The sequence below is a fragment of the Diceros bicornis genome, chromosome 36 (assembly GCF_020826845.1).
Source record: "Diceros bicornis minor isolate mBicDic1 chromosome 36, mDicBic1.mat.cur, whole genome shotgun sequence".
In the NCBI taxonomy this organism is placed as follows: Eukaryota; Metazoa; Chordata; class Mammalia; order Perissodactyla; family Rhinocerotidae; genus Diceros; species Diceros bicornis.
Window position 1 is genome coordinate 5,026,890 of NC_080775.1, and position 20,493 is coordinate 5,047,382.

Consider the following 20,493-nt stretch of genomic DNA (forward strand, 5'->3'; position numbering starts at 1 on the left):
TTCTCCTTATCTTTTTCCTTCCTGAAGCAGAGCTAGCGAGGTTACTTTGCTACCTTTGTCATACACAGTGATCTTCCTAGAGGACCAACTCTTTAGATGAATTATAATAAATTCACTAAAGAAGTGTCCAAAAAGCCATTATAAAAAATAGAAAGAGTACAGTTGCAGCCTACTGAGAAGATTCAATCCCAATAATTATTCACTAGGTCTCAATAACTTAAAGTTATGCTACAGTCATACAAATGTGAAGTAAAATCCGAGAACATATATGACCTCCTCTAATTTAAAGGATGAATTATTTTAGGACAGACTTTGGATTGCACAACTTGTTGGTTAGGTCCCAGCTAGAAGAGCACGGCTTTAGAAAGCCCCGTGGTTGTGACAGATGACTGTGGTAATGAGAGGAAGCAATATTTGCAGGTATAGGTGTTAGCAAGTGTACCCAGGTCCTGAACAACTGTCAGTGTCAAAGTTCTGTGATTGTCTCTGTTTGGTCCATGATTGTCCCAAATTTTCACAAAGTGGTCTGAGATAAAATTCTTGTTCCTTACAGTTACATGATTGAGTTTGTACCCCTAAAAGTTACAGAAAACAAATGCATATATCTATAAAATATGTTCCTAAAAGTTAGCAAGTATTGTAAACATTCCGTTATTTTGCATGCATATATTTGAAATGGTATTTGAAAATTTAGGAGAATTTGAATTACTAAATGTATTCACCATATTCTACTGGCTTTAAAGAAAATATGTAATGGCTTAGGAATATTTTGTGTTTTGTATTTGTAAGTATGCCTTGCTTTGTGTTTGAAACATTTAAAAGGATACAGTATATCAAATTAATATGTTTTTGAACCTGAGAAAGTTGGATAAATATGGAGTTAATGTTCAGGGTGATTTGATCAGTCAGTTGGTTCTTTGAAGTCCTGCCCAACTACAACCCAGAAAGCTCATTGCTGTTTCCTGGGTACACACAGCAGTCTCAACCTGATTCTCAGCTCTGGCCCTTTGGTAAAATACTATTAAAGGTTTTTTTTTTTTTCTTTTTTTATCTGCAGGAGAGCAGTAGCATAGAGGCATTTTCCAAAGTTTCCCAAACAGATATGTGCTCTACTCTCTCCTCCTAAACCTTCTGTGTTTTCAGTCCTGATCATCCTGGAAACCAGCCTGGAAAGGCTGGTTCCCATCCCACCTCCTGGGCCAGCCCTGCCACTGGGAAACCTCATTCTGGGATTTCCTGGAACCGAGATCCTCAAGTGGCTGAGAGGGAGTGTATGCATTGCTGGTCATCCTTGCAATATGTGTCTCACCTTCCAGACCATATGCAATGTGTTCTCTTGTTCCTCAAAGGGCTAAAGGAACACTGACTGATAAATATTTGCCAACTACTGCTTCGCTAGAGGCTAAAAACTCTACTCATCTCATTCCAGAAATGTGTATAAAATTGTTGTTATTGTATCCCTTCCAACCCCCGCCCTCCCACACACATGGCAAACACTAGGAAAATCAGTTTTTGGTTCTAATGAGTCAGAAGGAAGGAAAATATACAAAATATTGACTGGAGTAGGTAAGAGACTTTAGGGAGAAAAATCTTTACTTTTTACAGAAAGTGATTAAAATAGAGTGTCTTTCCTTCCTGACCTATGGACTTAACTCTTGCCGAGTACGAGTTGCTAAGCAGCATGGATGGGACCCACTCTGAGAAGCCAAATCCCCAACATCTGAGACATTTTCCGCATCACTATCCACATGCGGGGCTTCTGGTAGAAGTCAGGGCAAAGGTCTCCACCTTAATATTCATCAGAAAATGGGTACTCAGGGTGGTCAGCAAAACTAAAAAGAGAAAGAACAACACACATATGGATTCATTGACTCTGTTTTTCGAGTGGTAGAGAAGTGATTTCTATGGAGCTGTCATTAAGATCAAGTTAAACATTTTATTTCCTTACTGAGATCTGAGTCCGCCCATTTTTCTTTAACAAATATGAATTTATTATAATTCAAAAAGTAATGACAGCAATTAAATTATTCAAATGGTATTCCCTTCCTAGAACTTAATACACAAAAGATGCAGAGTCACATACTCAAATATGTTCTTCTCCCTAGCTACATCTGTGAATAAAGCAACAAGATATCCTGTCCTTTCTTAGTTCAAATTCTCCATCGAAGAAGAGACTGATGCTGCCTTATTTTGAACAGCACATGTCCAGCTACATGCTCAGCACTAAGAAATACTTTAGGGTGATACAGGGTACCGAATGCAATTTTAATTCCATTATTTTTAATTTATTAATTATTTACTAATGGCCTACCACATACAACGTATCCAGTTAGATTCAGAAATGGAAAGAATGTCACATAAACATTGGATCCCATCTCCAAGGAACATACAGTACAGTAAGGAGATCTCTATTCAGTAAGAACCCAAAATAGAAATGGTATAAAAATTATGGCTTCTTATTAAAATATATAATTTATTGGGAGAATTACTGATTGATTACCAATCTCTCTATCTCTCTGCATTATTTCTTTATCTTATTCTTCATTTGTATCAATATTAATCAATATGTTAGAAAGGATAAAAATATATCTACCAACTTTTGAATATTCACAACTTTCCATTATGGTGATCCCTTTCCATACATCATCACGTGTGTTACTATTATGAATTAAAATTCTCACAGGCAGAAGGAATGTGCATTCCTCCCTTTCTCTCATTTATAATGAAAGTATTTTCTCATAATTCCAGAACCTTAGAATGTGAAGGAATAGTAAAGATCTTTTGTTGGCTGAAAATTCTCTCCAATGATGGTGCTTTTGCCTCCATAGTCTTCCTTTGACTTAAATCTCTTTTCTTGAAAACTTTGTCTTCTGCACTGAGAGCTCTATATTTCACAAAATAAAAACCAAAAATTCCTATGGGTACCACAAGGCCAGCTTTTCTGAAGAGAAATGCAGTACCTGGGTCATGAACAAACATGCAATAAAAAGGTGAAGGGATAGATTTGGAAACTTATGAAGGACATAAATTTGGCAGGATCTCATGAAGATCCCATGTAGGAGGTCATGGGAATTTCTAGTATGGAACACAAGATTAATGGAGAAGCTTTTAATCTAATAAAGAATTGGAAAGTTGGGAGAAGAAGATTAAAAACAGTTTTGGAAACGTTGAATTAGGCTATACTGGTGCTATCTACAGTGTATGTCTATTAGATTGTTGTAGAAATGGGAGGCCTACATGGATAATGTAGATTCAGCAATGATATCAAGCTTCTTGGAAAGTTATGTGGAGCAATGAGTGCAGGACATATGTGTGTCAGTCCAAGCTGTCCTAGGTCCACCCACTCTCTCATTGTGTCAGTGAACAAAGCTCTGGAGTGAGTCTGGAATAAGATTCCAGAAAGCTCCTATCTCATCCCTGACACAAACAGACCTCTGTCTTCCTGGTATTGAGATAAATTTTAATAGTCATCATACATTCATCATCAGAAAATGAATCGAGGCATACATATGTCCCAAAGTCACTTACATTTGGGAACCAAAATATCGAAGATTTTGGTTTAGTCCATCTAGGACTTTCATGTCCTCTGAAGTCAACTGGAATTCAAAAACCTATCACAGAAGAAGAAAGATTTTTATGATTTTTAGATTGCGTAATTGCCAATCTGGTAAATTCAAGCAAATCCTACTCAATCATGCAGAGGAAATTCTCAAAATGTCTTAGAAGATTCTAAAAGTTTTGAAAGACATCAAGCAAAATACTCAAGTGGTAATAAATAGAAGGCCAAAATTAAATAGAATTCCATCCCTAGATATAATATACTGAAACTGCAGAAGACTACAGACAAAAAGGAGATCTTTAAAAATGTGAAGGAACAAAGCTGACATTATTCAAAGAGATGAGGTCATGTACTTAGCATATCCAGAAGAATCTAGAAATTACATTTTAAAATACAACATATAATTTAGTAAGTTTGATGAATACAGGTGGATTTCTGTATCTCATCAATGAATACTTAGACTGTGAAAATTTTGTTTTCAATACTCTTTGACTTTCTGGAACATTTGAAAATCTTCAAAATAAAAAGTTAGTAAACATTGTCAAAGGATATGTAGTTTAGCAATTATGTATGAGTAAATCTAACAAAAGGATTATGTAAATTCCTTTGTAGAGAAAGTTATGAAATTTATTAAATATATATGTAAAGAACACCTACATCATTGAAAACTCATATTATAATTATGGATTGGAAGTCTTAATGTTGTGAAGAAGTCCATTTTCTCCAAATTAGTCTAAAGTTTTAATGCACTATGAACCAAAGACTAACACTGTTATTTTTCATGAAAGTTGATAAGTGATTTTATACTTTACATAAAAGAAAAATTTGTCAACATTAGCTAAGATGCTCTTAAAGAGGAAAAAGGAAAGAATAAAATATTTTATCATTCTTAAAAGCAAGACTTATTTTCCACTATAATTAGACAGTACAGAAAAGAAAGTAGTTGAATAGAAGAGAAAGGCCAGAAACAGACTGAAGGACATTTGATACATGACAAAGAAGACAATGAAAATCTGAGGGAAAATATGGACATTTGGATTTCCATTTAAAAATATACATATTTGGGTCCATTTTACCATTGTATTAAAAAATCAATTCCGGGTGTATTAGTGACCCAAATTTGAATAAGAAGACATAAGCACACTTTCAAGATCCTCTACCCGTTGAATCTGGTCTGGACTGTAACTTGCACTGGACAATAAAATTTGCATTGGTTAGTCTATTCTTAGCCTAGACATGAAAAGCCTTTGCAAGCATCCACACCTTGCCTTGGAATCATGCCACTGTGATGAGATGAAGAACAGGTTAATTGGCTATAGTATAGACAACTATGTGAGAAATTATATGAAACAGAGTTTACCCAACTCTGAAAACAGCCAAATCAACCTCCTAAAGCAGAACTTCCTGGTTGCTCTGCATTTAACAGCAAATACATGAGAAAGCCCAGCCAGGAATAGAACTGCTTAGTAGAGCCCAGGCTAATTGTCAAAGCACAGAATCATGAGCTAAATAAATGTCATTTGTAGTAAAACTCTAAATGGGGATAATTTGTTATGCAATCGTAGAACAACGGTAGAATAATGGTCTACCACAGACACATACACACACACACACACACACAAATGCAGACAGTTTAGCAAAAAGGGGAAAAGACTTGAACAGACAATTCACAAAAGAGGAAACTGAAGGAAAATAAATAGATGAAAATGAAACCATGTTAGTATTAAAGAACACGCAAACTATACCACAATGACCTGGAGATTGAAAATCACCGCTACAGTGTGATGTTTGCGTGTGTCCAGAATCATTGGTGGAAACCTAACACTCACTGTGATGGTATTAGATGGTGGGGCCCTTGAGTGGTGATTAGGTCATGACCGTGGAGCACTCTTGAAAGAGATTAATGCCTTCGTAAAAGAGACCTGAAAGAGCTGCCTTGCCCCTTTTACCTTGTGAAGATACCATTAAGTGTGAGACCCTGAAGAGAGTCTTCACCCGACCACACTGCGCCTTGATCTCAGACTTCCAGCCACTAGAACTGTGAGAAATAAAGGTCTGTTTTTCATCAGATGCCCAGTCTGTGGTATTTTGGTATATCAGCCCAAACGGACTAAGAAAATTGCATAATCCAATTCCCTCATTTTAGAAAGAAGAAAATGAGATGTCACTGGCACAGAGCTGCATAGTACAGTGCAGACTTCATCGTGGAACTAAAATCTCTGTTTTCTGTGAAATCTGAATTCCATCCAGCCATGCTTCCTCCCCTGTGGCCACAACAGGAGAAAACCGATGGGAATACACATAAGGCACACATGCATGGGAAATAACAAGTAACTCATCTGGGCCCAAAGATGCCTTGAGATCCTTACAAAGAAGAACACACGTGAAGGATATCATTTACGAGCCCCAAGCCCACAGCCTTATTCATCACCTGCATGTTCTCTTTGATCCGCTTCTCATTGTAACTCTTGGCCAGGACCACAACCCCGCGCTGTACCTGGTAGCGAAGGGCAATCAGTGCTGGAGTTCGCTCATACTTTTTTGCCATGGCACAAAGAACTGGATCTTCCAGGAGAACCGGGGAGTTCTGGTCAACCCTGGAAGGAAAAGCAGAAATGCTGAAGATGTGAGACTCAGTATTCACTTTGTTAAGAGGCTTGCCAAACAGACTCAGTACGTCCACTCTAGACCATTGCTTCTCAAAATGTGTTCCCTGGACCAGAAGCATCACTATCATCTGGGAACTTGTTAGGAAGGCAAATTCCATGGCTTCACCCAAGACCAACCGATTCAGAAATTCAGATGTGACATCTATAATCTGAGTTTACAAAGCCCTCCAGGTCATTTTCATGCATGCTTGACTTCAGACCAATGCTTCCAAATCATGGATTATTTCTTACTACTTCTCAGTGGCTGTTTGTCTTCTCTGATCATAGTCCTCAAAGTAAGAACAAAAGTATGACCATTCTCAGTATGACAGAGAAAGGAAAAGAATGGCATATTTTTTATTTTAACTTTTCTAAGACATTGAAAAAATTGAGTAGTCTCAAAATGAGAACTATTCATTTTATCTTTACTTATAGTGTGCAATATTTCTATAGAAGTTTACAAAAGTGTTTCAGATTATAATTTTTTCTGTCATGATAAACCTGAGAGTTATTTTTTATTATCCTAATTTTAGACATAAAGTAAGTGGGGATTGGAGAGCTTATTACTAGGAATGTGTTAATTAGTTAACAAATATCTATATCATGACTTAAGCTTGTGTCTCTTGTCTCAATTTCTGTATTGTATATAGATTTTAATGAAAGCATTTGATATTGATTAGCCTACCACCAGGCACACATAATGTAAAAGCATTGGCTGGGTGATGGGATGATAAAGGGGAAGGATTTCTTCCATTGTTCCCTTCTCTGCCCCAAACAAGTTGAGAGTTAACTCCAGAAAACAGTATGGTATGATTAAAATATGTCATCAAAAATGGTGTTAAAATTAATCTCCCTGTTGTCTTCATTACCATTGTTTTGGACGTTGAGATCCCAAAGCACTGTAGGCAACTAGGACAATGTCTTTTGACTTGCAGAAATCCAATAGTTTGCTCTGGTTGAGATAAGGATGACATTCCACCTGTGGAATGCCAAGATATAAGCATGTCAGATTTTATGAAATGGCAATATTAAAATGAAACAGAAAGTTTAAAATTAAAAAAAAACTCTGGTGTAAATTGTGTAATATTAAATTTAAAATTGAAACAATATCAAGTAATGATTTAAAAAAAATAATATTTCTCTGTTCAGTAACAGGGTGAAAAAAGAAAAAAAGATGCCATTCTTGAGCACAGGTGACTCTGCAGATGGAATCTTGTTTACTAAACAGCATTGTACACTACAAGGAGATGTGACTAATTCCATATCTGGGACACGAAGAGAACTGTTTGATCCTTGGACATCAAATTGTGCCAGAAAGTAAGAAATTCCTCACAGATCCATGAAGGGACGTCTGAAGGACAAAATAATCAGTGTGATGGGATCCCACAAGTGACATTGGGTAGATTTGAGCATCAAAGGGAATAATGACCCAAACCAACTATTATACATAGAGTTAATAAAAATCCATGAGTCCGTAGTAATGAGAGAGAGAGAGAGTGAACAATATAACTCTTCCTTTTGATGATGATAATTAAAGTAACTGCTTTCTTGGAAGATTTATAATTAAAGAGAAGGAATTTATCTTTTACCCTGCTTATAGGAATAATTGTATTTTATCCTGAATTGATGGGGGAATGTTCTTTATACAATAAAATTTGGGGCAAGAAAATTAAAAACATTGTTTAACATTGAAAATAATTATTTACAAATCCCAGTGAAATAACTAATTCAGGATAAAATCATTGATGGATACTCAACCATTATGTGAAAACTTGGGAGCAATATGACTTACTCTGATGACAATTATCACTCAAAAGATTGCTATATAATTTTAAAGGAGGAAAATACACATTTACAAAGAGAAGACCTGGCTACCACTAGCTTAACCAAGAGAACAAAACTAATATCCCACCTAGTAGGACAACTTTTCATGACAGGCTTCCTAGTGGAGTGCAATTTGAGGGACACAGCAGGCAACGGACATTTTCTTGCCAAAAATATTTAATCTTAATGTAATAAGGCCTTTAGATCTAACTTCTAATTTACAGAAACTGGGATTAGAGAAACAAGTTAATTAACATCACAAGATAACAATCAGATAAATCCAGAATACTTGACAAAAACCTGTCTGTATGTCATGGTAAAAAAAGTGTTGAGTGACCATTCTAGGTTAGAAGAGCTTAACAAACATGAGTCAGAGTACTACATGGACCACAATTGGCTCCTGATTAGAAAAGGAGACCTACAAAAGAGATTGGGAGAACTATCCGGAGGATTGAATATGGATTTTATACTAGACAATAAGCTCTCTGAGTTCTGTGGGGATGAATTATCATGTCTACCGCTTACTTTGAAGAGGGTAAGCAAAATATTACAAACATGTATGCAGATATATCCACACATATATACATGTATTTGGCAACACGACAAATTGTGAAAATTTTTGAATATAGGAGAGAAAACATGGATGTTCTCTATCATACTCTTTACCTCTCTCATGTCTGAAAATTTTCATAATAAAAATTGAGAGTAAAACTAATGCTAGAATCACACGACTGTTTTAACATTCATAATCACATTATATGCCAAAGTCTTGAATTTTATGAGCCACATTTTCTAATTGAAGATTCTTATTCCTTGACTCGAAGTTATACCTTGAGGACATAAGGTAAATGAAATAAGACATTGACAGAAGGACAAGTACTGTGCGATACCAGTTATGTGAGAAATATAAGATAGTCGCACTCATTGAATCAGAGAGCAGAATGGTGGTCGCCAGGGGCTGGGAGAAGGGAGAAATTGGGAGGTGCAAATTGTGGCCATGAAGTCCCAGTTATGTAAGATGACTAAGTTATAGATATCTGCTGTATAACATTGTCACCACAGTTAACAATATAGTATTGTATTGTATTGCATACTTCAAAATTTAAGAGCATAGATCTCATATTATGTGTTCTTATTATAATAAAATAAAAATAGAACAAAAAAATGTAAGAGCACAGAACCAGACAGAGAATAATGCGTCTAAACAGTCCATTTAAGGATAGAAATTGATGAGGAGAACCAGACTAAGATTGAATGAATTACAACGTCTGCTCTATGTTCCTGCTAAATGCTCCTGAATATGGAATTTGTCCACCATTAGTGTGGCCATAAACCATCCCTCTAACCTGAAATACTTTCAAAGTCTCCAGTTAATTTTTCTTGTGTCTGTGATTCCTATGCAAAGACCCCTGAAAGCAGAGACACTAAGATTAAGAATTCAGGCATCAAAATCCCACACAAAGCCCTAACACCTATCTCATCTTATTTTCACTCTTTTCTTACTTACTGCCCATTCACCATTTTCATGATATTCCCTCCTGTATATAAGTCCCTCCAAATAATTTCCATGCATTCAATATCTGGAAATCCTTTTCAGCTTGGGGAAATGTCACTTTCCCTCTAAGGTCTGGGTAAAGACTCTAGCCATCCATCAACTTCATTACCTTCTCTAAATTCTTACACACAATTTACAAAAAAGGCTCTGTACATTTTTAAATAAGACTTTACAAAACAGTGATAGTATTATGGGTTCTATTAATTCCTATATAGTCTGAGCCTCTGCACTCTAGAATCCTTGCTTTTATAAGCTTGAGATGAATAGGAGGGGAGGCCAAATAGAGATCTGGCAGTAGTGCAAGAAGAAAGAGATGAAGAACAGAAAGGAGAGGAGGCCAAGGGTGCTCACCTGGTTGCAGACGGGCTTGTACTTGAGCCCTGGCTTGTTCAGGATCTTCTCCAGCTGTCTGCGGTTAAAGTTGGACACCCCGATGGACTTGGTCAGTCCTGCATCCTTACACTTCTCCATAGCCTGGGGAGGAAGGGGGGATGAAGAACCATTTGTGCAACTGGCTATAGATCAAAAGTAAATGTAAGAAAAATCTGTTAAAAAGAACAACTCTCAAGAAACGACAATGAAGACAATTGGCACGATTATCAAGTAGAGAAAAAGTAGTAAATCAAACAGGGGAAGAAGGTAGTGACAGAAACGATATGGATTATTGTCTTCTTAGAAAACTGTGAGAGAGTATTACACATTGAAGGAAAGAATTGCCTATCCTCGCTGTCCCTAATTCTTCTCCTATGTTCCTGTCTGTAAACATTTCAGTAATGATTTCTTCCACATGACTACAGCACATCAGCTCTTTTAAAATTTGCTGAATCTGAAGGTGCATAGTCCATTCTCATAAGTGGAAGACATAAACCAGATTCCCCCTCTCCTGGCTTCCTCTGTGCTCTTTCCTCCAAGCACTCACCTCCCATGTGGCACGGAGATCCACTGTGTCATACATTGCTTTTCCACATTCATCTTGTGGAAATAGTTCCTCCCCTGGCTGGAATAGAAGCAGTCATTTTAGTGAGGTCAAGAATAATTTTTCCATGCTTAGACAGGCTGCCAAGTACATCTAGGACCAGGTGGTATAATATTCTAGATACTAAGATTTGCAAAGTGATTTGCATATGGAGTTGTAAGGAATGTCTTTAAGAGATAGGCTTCCTCTAATCTCTTACACTTATTATATGTTTTTTTTTTTTAATTTTTTGTTTATTGCAGTAACATTGGTTTATAACATTGTAAAAATTTCAGGTGTACATCATTGTACTTCTATTTCTGCATAGATTACATCATGTTCACCACCAAAATACTAATTACAACCCATCACCACACACATGTACCGAATTATCCCTTTCACCCTCCTCCCTCCCCCCTTCCCCTCTGGTAACCACCAATCCAATCTCTGTCCCTATGTGTTTGTTTATTGTTGTTACTATCTACTACTTAATGAAGGAAATCATACGGTATTTGACCTTCTCCCTCTGACTTATTTCACTTTGCATTATACCCTCAATGTCCATCCACGTTGTCACAAATGGCTGGATTTCATCGTTTCTTATGGCTGAGTAGTATTCCATTGTGTATATATACCACAGCTTCTTATATGTTTTAATAAATACTACATTTTCCTAGGTTCTAAAGGGGACCCCTAGTGACTTTTGTTACCCTTCTCTGCCTCTATACATTCCTTTTGCAAAAAGCCTCCCTTGCATTGGGAATGATAGTGAGTTACATGGCCTTCTTACCAGAATAGCTATTGCTATCTTGACCCAGTCTAGACAATCAAAGTTCCTTATCCCTCTGAACATTCAATGGTCCAAGGGCAGGCATATTAACCATACAGGCTCATATGAGGTTCTCTTAAGGAATAATATGGATGCCAGATGATACAGAGCTGCTTTCAAGTGTTAATGACCATGAGCCTTGAACAGCCCCTAGACGATATTTGCCACCAATGGAATATGTTGCAACAAAAATAAAGCAAGGCAATAGTAATGCAAATTTAAGGGATAGGGACAAATGAAAAATTTCTGAAGATTATTCCAAATCATTAAATCTATCCATAGCTTGCACTTCACATTTACATAGTCCAACAAACTCTTCCGCATAGGATAGCTTGAGTAGCTTTCTATAACTTAAAATTAAGAATTCTACATAACACCGTAATTAATGGCTAAGTGCAGTTCTAAAAAATTCCACTGTGAAGATAGCCAATTGTGTAGGCAAGGTCTTACAAGTCCCTAGGAGGGTTGCTAGTTTTAGACCCACCCAGAGGGAGCACCATCATATCTGCTTTCAACTTGAAATGGTGCGAGGGGAGATCAACTCATTATGCGCAAGTGTAAGGTAGTTTCATTGCTCACCATGGCTGTGTGAAACTGTGTTTGTGACATCCCCAAGAGACTCAGGAATCATAATCAGGACAGCGTGTCAAACATCCCTATTTTTATTTCCTCAAATTTTTGGGTCAGAGGATTTGAGACTGTTAAACACTTTTGTCTTGGAGGCATGGAAAGGAAATTAAGGATTCAAAAAAGTATCTAAAAGGCCAATCAGGAATTATTATTTTTGGGATTCTTCTGTAGTGTAATAATCCCAACACCCTTGTAATAAAATCTTAATTTCACCAGCCATGAAAGTTGATAGACATTCTGACACAAGAAGTAAAATATGTGTCCACACAAATTGCCAACCTTCAGAGCCACTGGAGAATGAATAATATAGAGATCAACATAGTCCAGTTGAAGATCTTTCAGAGACTTTTCCAAGGCTGGTTGAACCAACTCTGGTCGAAGGAAAGTGAGCCAAAGCTGCAAAGATTAAAGAATGGAAGTTGTATTGGATTAATACCTTAGTCAGTTTTGTTTCTCTTGTTTCACCTAAGAAATAGACATTTTTATATTGGGTGCAAACATACGACTACAGAAGAAAAATGTTTTTCTCCTTCTTTCATTCCATTTTGATCTGACTTATCCATAGCAATTCTATTATTAGTTTGGATTTTTCTTTGGTACTTCTACAAACAGTGGGTGGATGACCCAAGAGAAAAAAGTGTTATCAAATAATAACCATGCCCATTACCTGAAATTTGTTTGATGGAGTTAGCAAAGCAGTTAAAGGACATAGCCTAATTTTGTCAAACAACCAATCCCATGAGGAATAAGCAGTATCCCTTTTGTTTAGGTAACTGTAGGGAAATGTACTTTGAACATATTAATATGTGCTGGGCACAATTCAAGACACTTCAGCTATACGTTGTTTAATACACAAAAGTGCCCCTTACATTGCTGTCTCTGATACAGCTGAGAAGTGAGATTAAAAATGTTAGGAAATTTTAATGTCACCCAGACGACAAGGAAAGCTATAATCTGATCACAGTTCTATCTGATACAACAGTCCGTGCTAAATCTCATTGTTATGGTATGAGGATCAGCAATGTAAAGTGACTTGACTTTAAAATCATAAAATTTAAACAAAGCAATGATGAGAAAGTCATCATCATTTTTGGACACTAGATTTAATACATGAGTATGTGTGAAGAAAGTTGTACCAATAAGCACAACTCACCAAACAACTACTGGTCCTATCATAAAATTGTCATCTCCACACAATCACATTCACACATGTGCACACATACACACACACCACATACACAGCACCTTTGAAGTATAGAATATATCTTCTCTCTTCACAGTGCCATCTTCAATTTTGCTTCGGATAGCCAGTCCAACCTCCTCTTCATTTTTGTAAAAATAAGCAGAATCGATATGGCGGAACCCGGCATCTATAGCTACTTTGGTGATCTCCGTAGCTTTGTTCTTAGGAACCTAGATGAACAACCAAAGAGAGTAGTTGGATATCCACATGGTTGAGAGACAGCTGAGGCATAAAGTTGACTTTCCCAAGAATCAACTTTTTCTTATATCTTAGGTTAGTTCTGCACGTGTGGTAATGAACCCAAAGCAGTTTGCTTTGGTCTTTCCTGATAAGTAATAAAAGTTAGTCATTTGAAGAACTCTTTCAATCCCAGGCAATCACTAGTTGATCACTAGCATCGAAGGTCCCCAAGACCACCCCCAGATTCAATGATTTCCTGAAAGAAGTCATAGAACTCAGAAAATAGTTGTAGTCATGGATATGATTTATATTGTGAGAGATTACTAAGCAAAATCACCAAAGGGAAAAGGTACATGGAATGCAGGCTCAAGAAACAAGGTGATAGCTTCTAAGATACCTCTACCAGTATAGTCACACAGAACACACTAAATGAAAATTGTGAATAAATTTTAAAGGTATATATTTAACTTGTACAATGTGATGTTTTCATATACATATACATTGTGAAATGATTACCACAATTGAGCTAATTAAAATACCCATCACATCACGTAGTTAACTTCTTTGTGTGTGTGGTGAGAACACTTAAGATCTCCACTCTTAGCAAATCTCAAGAGAATACTACATTATTATTAACTATAGTCATCATGCTGTACATTAGTTCTCCAAAAGTTATTCATATTATAACTGAGAATTTGTACCCTCTGACTAACATTTCCCCATTTTTCCCACTGCCCCCACTCCCAGCCCCTTGTTACCACTCCTCTACTCTCTGGTTCTGTGAGTTTGAATTTTAGATTACATATATAAGTGGGATTATGCATGTATTTTTTTTCTTTGTCTTGTTTCACTTAGTATAATGCCTTCAACATACATCCATGTGGTTGAAAATGGCATGATTTCCTTCTATTTTAAGGTGAAACAATATTCCCCTTCTTTTTAAGTATTTCAGAAGGTTTCTTTATTCAATGATGTTGCTAGGATCTAGATACTTGGTCTAACTGCCCTCTGCTGGTCATGATCTTTCCTTAGTAGTAAGGGCATTCAGAGGTTTACCAAAAGTGAAGCTTCAGTGGTATCCTTGACCCTTCCCTCCCGTTCATCCCGCTTTCTACTACAAAGTAAACAAGTCCTGTCATCTGTCTCCAAAATGTCTCTTTGAATATTTCCTTCTCTTTATAGATGAGATAATGAGACTCAACTTTTAAGTACTACTCCCTTGTCATACAATTCCTCTAAAGACAGAATTGGAAGGCAAACTTCTGGCTTCCTGTCTAGTGACTTGTCCTCTTTGCTCCTTTTTCTATCCAAGGTCCAACTCTACCTATTTTCTTCAATGGACAGTAATAACAAAGATGAAGAATTGAAACATTGTAGCTTATTCCTCCAAATGATATTATATTTTCCATTCCAGATAAATTCCCAAGCAGTAAGAGAAGTTTGAGGGAAACTACAGGTGCGATATTCATTGCCTGGCACTCAGCAGGCCACCCCACAGCAGAAGAACAACTGTCTCCCATCTTTTGTCACTCACCTCATCTCCAGGACCTTTTACCACAAATATTTCTTTGGATCATGTCTTTTTGGTGGGAGGAAAGATTTTTTGAATTGCAGAAATAAACAGAGAAACCAATCCCATGTAATCACCCTCAAAGCAAGGCAGCTGATAGTGTTCTTGAAAGCTGAGTTTCATCTTTTTTGCAAACCTGATAAATAGATGGAAACTAGAGGAAACTCAGAATAATCAGTAGGTGTCCACGTGGTCAGACCCTGTTGCAGAGTGAACACTACTACTGTGTCTCTTTATATAAGGAATGTTTCTAGCCTGGTGGCAAGAAACAAGTGAGCCTCTAAGACTCACAGAGAACTCAATGACTTGACACCTCAAGTCGGCTTCCACTCATGATAGGTCTATGTTGTTTTGAATCCTCAACCCCAAGACCACTATTGTTACCTCTTCAACTGTAGCTGTGCCAAATCCCAGTACAGGAATGAAGTGGCCATCATTTAGTTCTACACACCAGCCTTTGGGATCCATTGCCTGTTGCTCCTCTGTCTAAGTAGACTCTGTTTTACTCTTCTGCCCTCACAGGTTATGTGAATAACAGGAAGGTAATATCCAAGTCCACACTCCAACTGTTATCAAATTGATCGTGGGAGGAGCAAGGGTGATGTAGTAACCTGTGGAGTGAGAATAGAATTGGAAGCAGTTAACTTGTTGGTTTGGTGTTATCAAAGACGAATCTTACTGAATTATTACACAATGATAAAGAAATCATTAATTTCTTGCACAAGGACATTTTTCATTCAGGATCAATGCATATTCCATAAATTATTACAAGATATTTGCTGAACTATTATTGACTATATGTTAGACTAGGAACCTCCAAATACTAATCTCTGTTTTTTTTTTCTTCCCAAGATGAAGCCCCTTCTTAATCTTACATCATTTGAAACAATTAACTCTCTTACACTATACACACACACACACAAACACACAATTTAGAGGAATGATTGATTAACATTTTTCGATAAGTTGAACCTCAATAGAGAATTGGAACCGCAAACTGACAGAAACTTTGCATTTTACCTTACCTATCAGCAAAATTATCCTTGTTTCTTTTTTCTTTGCTTTATGAAAGAATATCCCATCCTAACAAGGGTGTAATCCTGAAAAGCGTGCTCAAAACAAGACATTTTGGCCAGGTGATTATTGGAGTATTAATAATTAAGAGTTTTTCGATATCATTTGAGGTATGCAAACAGAATTTAGACTGTTTAGATCTTTCACCCAGTTACATAACTTAACAAAATATATCACGATGTAATTACCACAAAAACTGATAAATATTTTATAAAATTGATTATCTTGCTCAACAGTATTCAAGAAAGAAAAAACTGGAAACAAATTACAATAAACTTGGGAGGAGTTAGGAAAACTATGACGCATTGATATAATGGATTACTATGAATCCATTTAAAATTGAACACATACAGTGACGTCAGCAAAATGGTGGACCAGGAAACTCTGAGTTCTCCCAAGGAAACATAAGCAAACAACCAGAAACTAGCTGAAATAACCTTATAGGAGGTCTGGAAAACAGTCAAAATCTACAGCAACAAAGTGAACACCCAGTTAGGAAAAAGACGTATTCAGAGTGGTAGGGAATTTCATCATGTTTTTACCCCTCCTTTCCTCTCCTGCTGCCTGGCACGGTGCAGGGTTGGTCTGCTGGAGATATCAGCCCAGTCCCCAGCTACCTCTTTCAAACCAGAGTGATCAAAGAGGATCTTATTTGCAATGTGATAACCAATTTGGGGGCTGCTTGAATGACTGCTGTCTGTTTTGCCTAATTCTAAGCTTGAACTGAAAGCTAGCTGGAATGGTTCATTATCGCTGCAGGGGCACTATAGATGAACAGATGCCAGGGGCAAGAGATTAAGAGTGAAGACATAGAATAGACCACGTAAAGCTCTGAGGAGCTTCTGGGGTGTGTATTTTTGGGATATTAAGACATTCAGAAAGCATCCGCGTATTCAGGGTAATTAAAAAAGACACACAAGCCGGGCAAGAGGCACGCTCAGAAAAGGACTGGATATACTTTCAATTTTCATGTTGGGCTGATCCCAAGATGAGGAGCATGCCAAGCTAATAAGTAAAGGATTGTCAGGGCACAGAAGAAATTTGCAAAGATTGGGTGAAGTGGCTGTTTTTATCTAATTCCCAATTAAATACAAAGAAACAAAAACAAAAACAAAAACTAAATACCGTTATTGACTAAAAAGAAAAAATGTGGCAGAAACTTTTCTAGAAAAACCATAGGCATTGGATTTAGTAGACAAAGTGTTTTAAAACAGTTGTCTTATATATGGTGAAATTTCTAAAGCAAAAATTTGACAAAGAACTAAAGGAAATCAAGTAAGAATAAAATGATAATATAAAAAATATAGAAAATATGAAGCCTAAGGAAAAGAAAGAAGAAAATTAAGAAATATGAACAGACTCTAAAGGACTTATAGGACACCATCATATTAACTAACATACACTTTATTGGAGTGCCAGAAGGAGAAGAGAGAAAGGGACAGAAAGATTGTTTTAAGAGATAATGAACAAAAACTCCCCAACCTGAATGTAAAACATGATTCATCAATAAATCCAAGAATCTCAAAGAATTACAGGTAAGATAAACTAAAAAATATCCACCCCTACATACATTATATTCAAACTGTTAATAAACAAAGACAAGAGACTATCTTGAATAGCAAAGGAAATATGACTCATCAGGTACAAGGGATCCTGGGTGAGATTATCAACAGATATCTCATCAGAGACTTTGGAGGCTTTAAGGCAGTGGGATGATGTATTTAAAATCCTAAAAGAAAAAAACAACCTGCAAAAAAAACATTCTATATCAGATAAAATTGTCCTGCAAAAATGAGGGAGTAATTTAGACAATCTGAGATAAACAAAAGCTGAAAGAGTTCATTACCATTAGAACTGTCCCATAAGGAATGTAAAGGGAGTCATTCAGGTTCAATGAAAGGATGCTAGACAGTAACTCAAAGCCACATGAAAATATAAGACTTCCAGTAAAGGTAAATATATTGGCAAATATAAAATCATGTACTTTCATAGTTTTAGTTTGTAAATCTACTTTTTCATTTCTACAAGATTTAAAATATGAATGCATAAGATAGTTATGCATCTACATTAATATGCACTCAATGTATAAAGATGAAATTAGTAAAATGAATAACATTATTTGGGAAAGGGGAATGGAGCTGTATAGGAATAGAGATTTATATGTCATTGCAATTAAATTGGTGCCAATTCAAAATAAATTATTAAAATTTTACAATGTTATCTGTAATCCATATGATAACCACATAGAAAATAACCATAGAATATACACAATTTAATCTTAGAAGGGAATCAAAACACATCACAACCGAAAATCATCTAAACACAAATGAAGGTAGTGATGGATACAATAAGAGGCTTAAGTCATAAAGAAAACAAATCAAAAAATAAGTCTTTCCCTATCAGTAATTACTTTACATGTAAATAAATTCCACCAATCAAAAGGTATAGATTGGCAGAATGGATTAAAAAAAACATAATTAAATTTTATATTCTCTATCAAAGACCCACTTTGGATCTAAGGACACTGATAGTTTGAAAGGGAAATGTGTTAAAAGATATTCCATGTATATATTAACCAAAAGAGAGCTGTTGTGACTATCTGAGTAACAGAGAAAAAAAATTTAAGTCAAAAATTGTGACGAGACAAAAAAAGGTTATTATATAGAGATAAAAGTTAGTCTACCAAGAATATAGAACAATTATAAACATATATGTACCAAACATATGAGCTCCAAAATATACGGAAATGACATTTACCGAATTTAAGAGAGAAATAGACACCACTACAAAAGTAGTTGGAAATTTCCATACCCCACTTTCAATATTGGATAATACAACAAGACAGAAGATCAACAAGAAAATAGAAAAGAGAGTACTATGAACAACTGTATGCGAAGAATTTGAGAAATCTTCATGAAATGGAAAATTCCTAACAACACATATCCTACAAACTGAATCACAAAGGAATAGAAAACCTGAGTAGTCTTACAATTATTAAGGAGATTGATTCAGTAATCAAAAACCTCCCCACAAAGAAAAGCCCAGGAACAAACTGCTTCACTAGTGAATTCAACCAAGCATTTAAAGCAGAATTAAAAATCATCGTTCTTAACTCTTGCAAAAAATTAAAGAGGAAGGCACACTTTCTAACTCATTATATGAGGCCAGTATTACCCAGATGCAAAGCCAGACACAGATAGTATGAGAAAATAAACTAAAGACAAATGTTCCATATGGTTTGAGAATTAAAAATTCTCAAAAAAAAAAAAAGCAGAAACTGAATTCAGTAGCATATTACAAATTTTGCACCATGACCAGGTGGGATTCATTCCTGGAAAGCAAGTGTTGTTCAACACATAAAAATTAGTAAATTCAGTAAATCACATTAACAAGATGAAGGAAAAACCACATGATCATCTCAGTTGATGTGGAAAAAGGACTTGACAAAACTCAACACCCTTTCGTGATAAAAAACACTCTACAACCTAGAAATAGAAAGAATCTTTCTCAACATAACGAAGCCCATCTATGAAAACCCCCCAACTAGCATCATACTTGATGGTGAAAGACAGAAAGCATTCCCCCTTAATATAAATAATATGAAAAGTTTGCCTGCTTTTGCCCCTATAGTCAGCCTACAGATGGAAGTTATAGTTAAAGTAATAAGAAAGAGAAATAATAGGTATCCAAAATGGGAAAGAAAATGTAAAATTATCTCTGTTCCAAGATGACATGTTCTTATATGTAGAAAACTCTAAAGATCAAACAACAAACTGTTGGAACTAATAAACAATCTCAGCAAATGTGTGGGATAGAAAATCAACTCAGAAAAATCAATTACATTTCTATACACTAATAATGAACAATCTGAGAGGGAAGTTTATAAAAACAATTCCATTTGTAATAGCATGAAAATGAATAAAATACTTAGGAACAACTACACCAAGGAGGCAGAAGACTTGTACCATAAAAATTAGAAAAAGTTACTTAAAGATGTTAAATAAGACACAAATATATGGAAAGATAATCATGTTCATAAATGAAAGACAATATTAGGATGATAATACTAACCAAAGTGATTTACACATTTAATGGATTCTTTAATGTATCCCAACAACCAGCTGTTGGTTGTTCTCACAGTGGATCTCCTGCACCAACATGTAATCACCCTATTAAGAGCCACCAGGCTAGATGTTCCAAGGATCATTCATGATCTGTGAGGAGGTTGTCCAGATTTGGGTGACCCCAGTGACTACCTCAAATTGAGGATCTTCAGGGTTTGCCCCATGATCTCAACTAAAGAGACCACAGATTGATGACACTGAGATTAAGAATATACGAGTTGGAATTCCACAGCCTGACCTTCCCTCGTGCCCTTTCTGATTGTGGATGTTACATCAATTTCACCTGCAGAATTTCCTTCCTT

At 36.1% G+C, this 20,493-nt stretch overlaps 1 protein-coding gene across 1 annotated transcript; it reads right to left on the minus strand.

Moving 5' to 3' along the window:
• Positions 1-1,504: 1,504 nt before the first annotated feature.
• Positions 1,505-15,461, minus strand: LOC131398879 (aldo-keto reductase family 1 member C23-like protein). The gene is made up of 9 exons (XM_058532812.1): positions 15,378-15,461; positions 13,246-13,413; positions 12,280-12,396; positions 10,506-10,583; positions 9,938-10,060; positions 7,077-7,186; positions 5,991-6,156; positions 3,529-3,611; positions 1,505-1,832 (listed from the first exon to the last, which is right to left on the minus strand). Exons 1-9 carry the CDS (start codon positions 15,459-15,461, stop codon positions 1,790-1,792), a joined length of 972 nt encoding a protein of 323 aa, XP_058388795.1. The 3' UTR covers positions 1,505-1,789.
• Between the last annotated feature and the right edge of the window lie 5,032 nt (positions 15,462-20,493).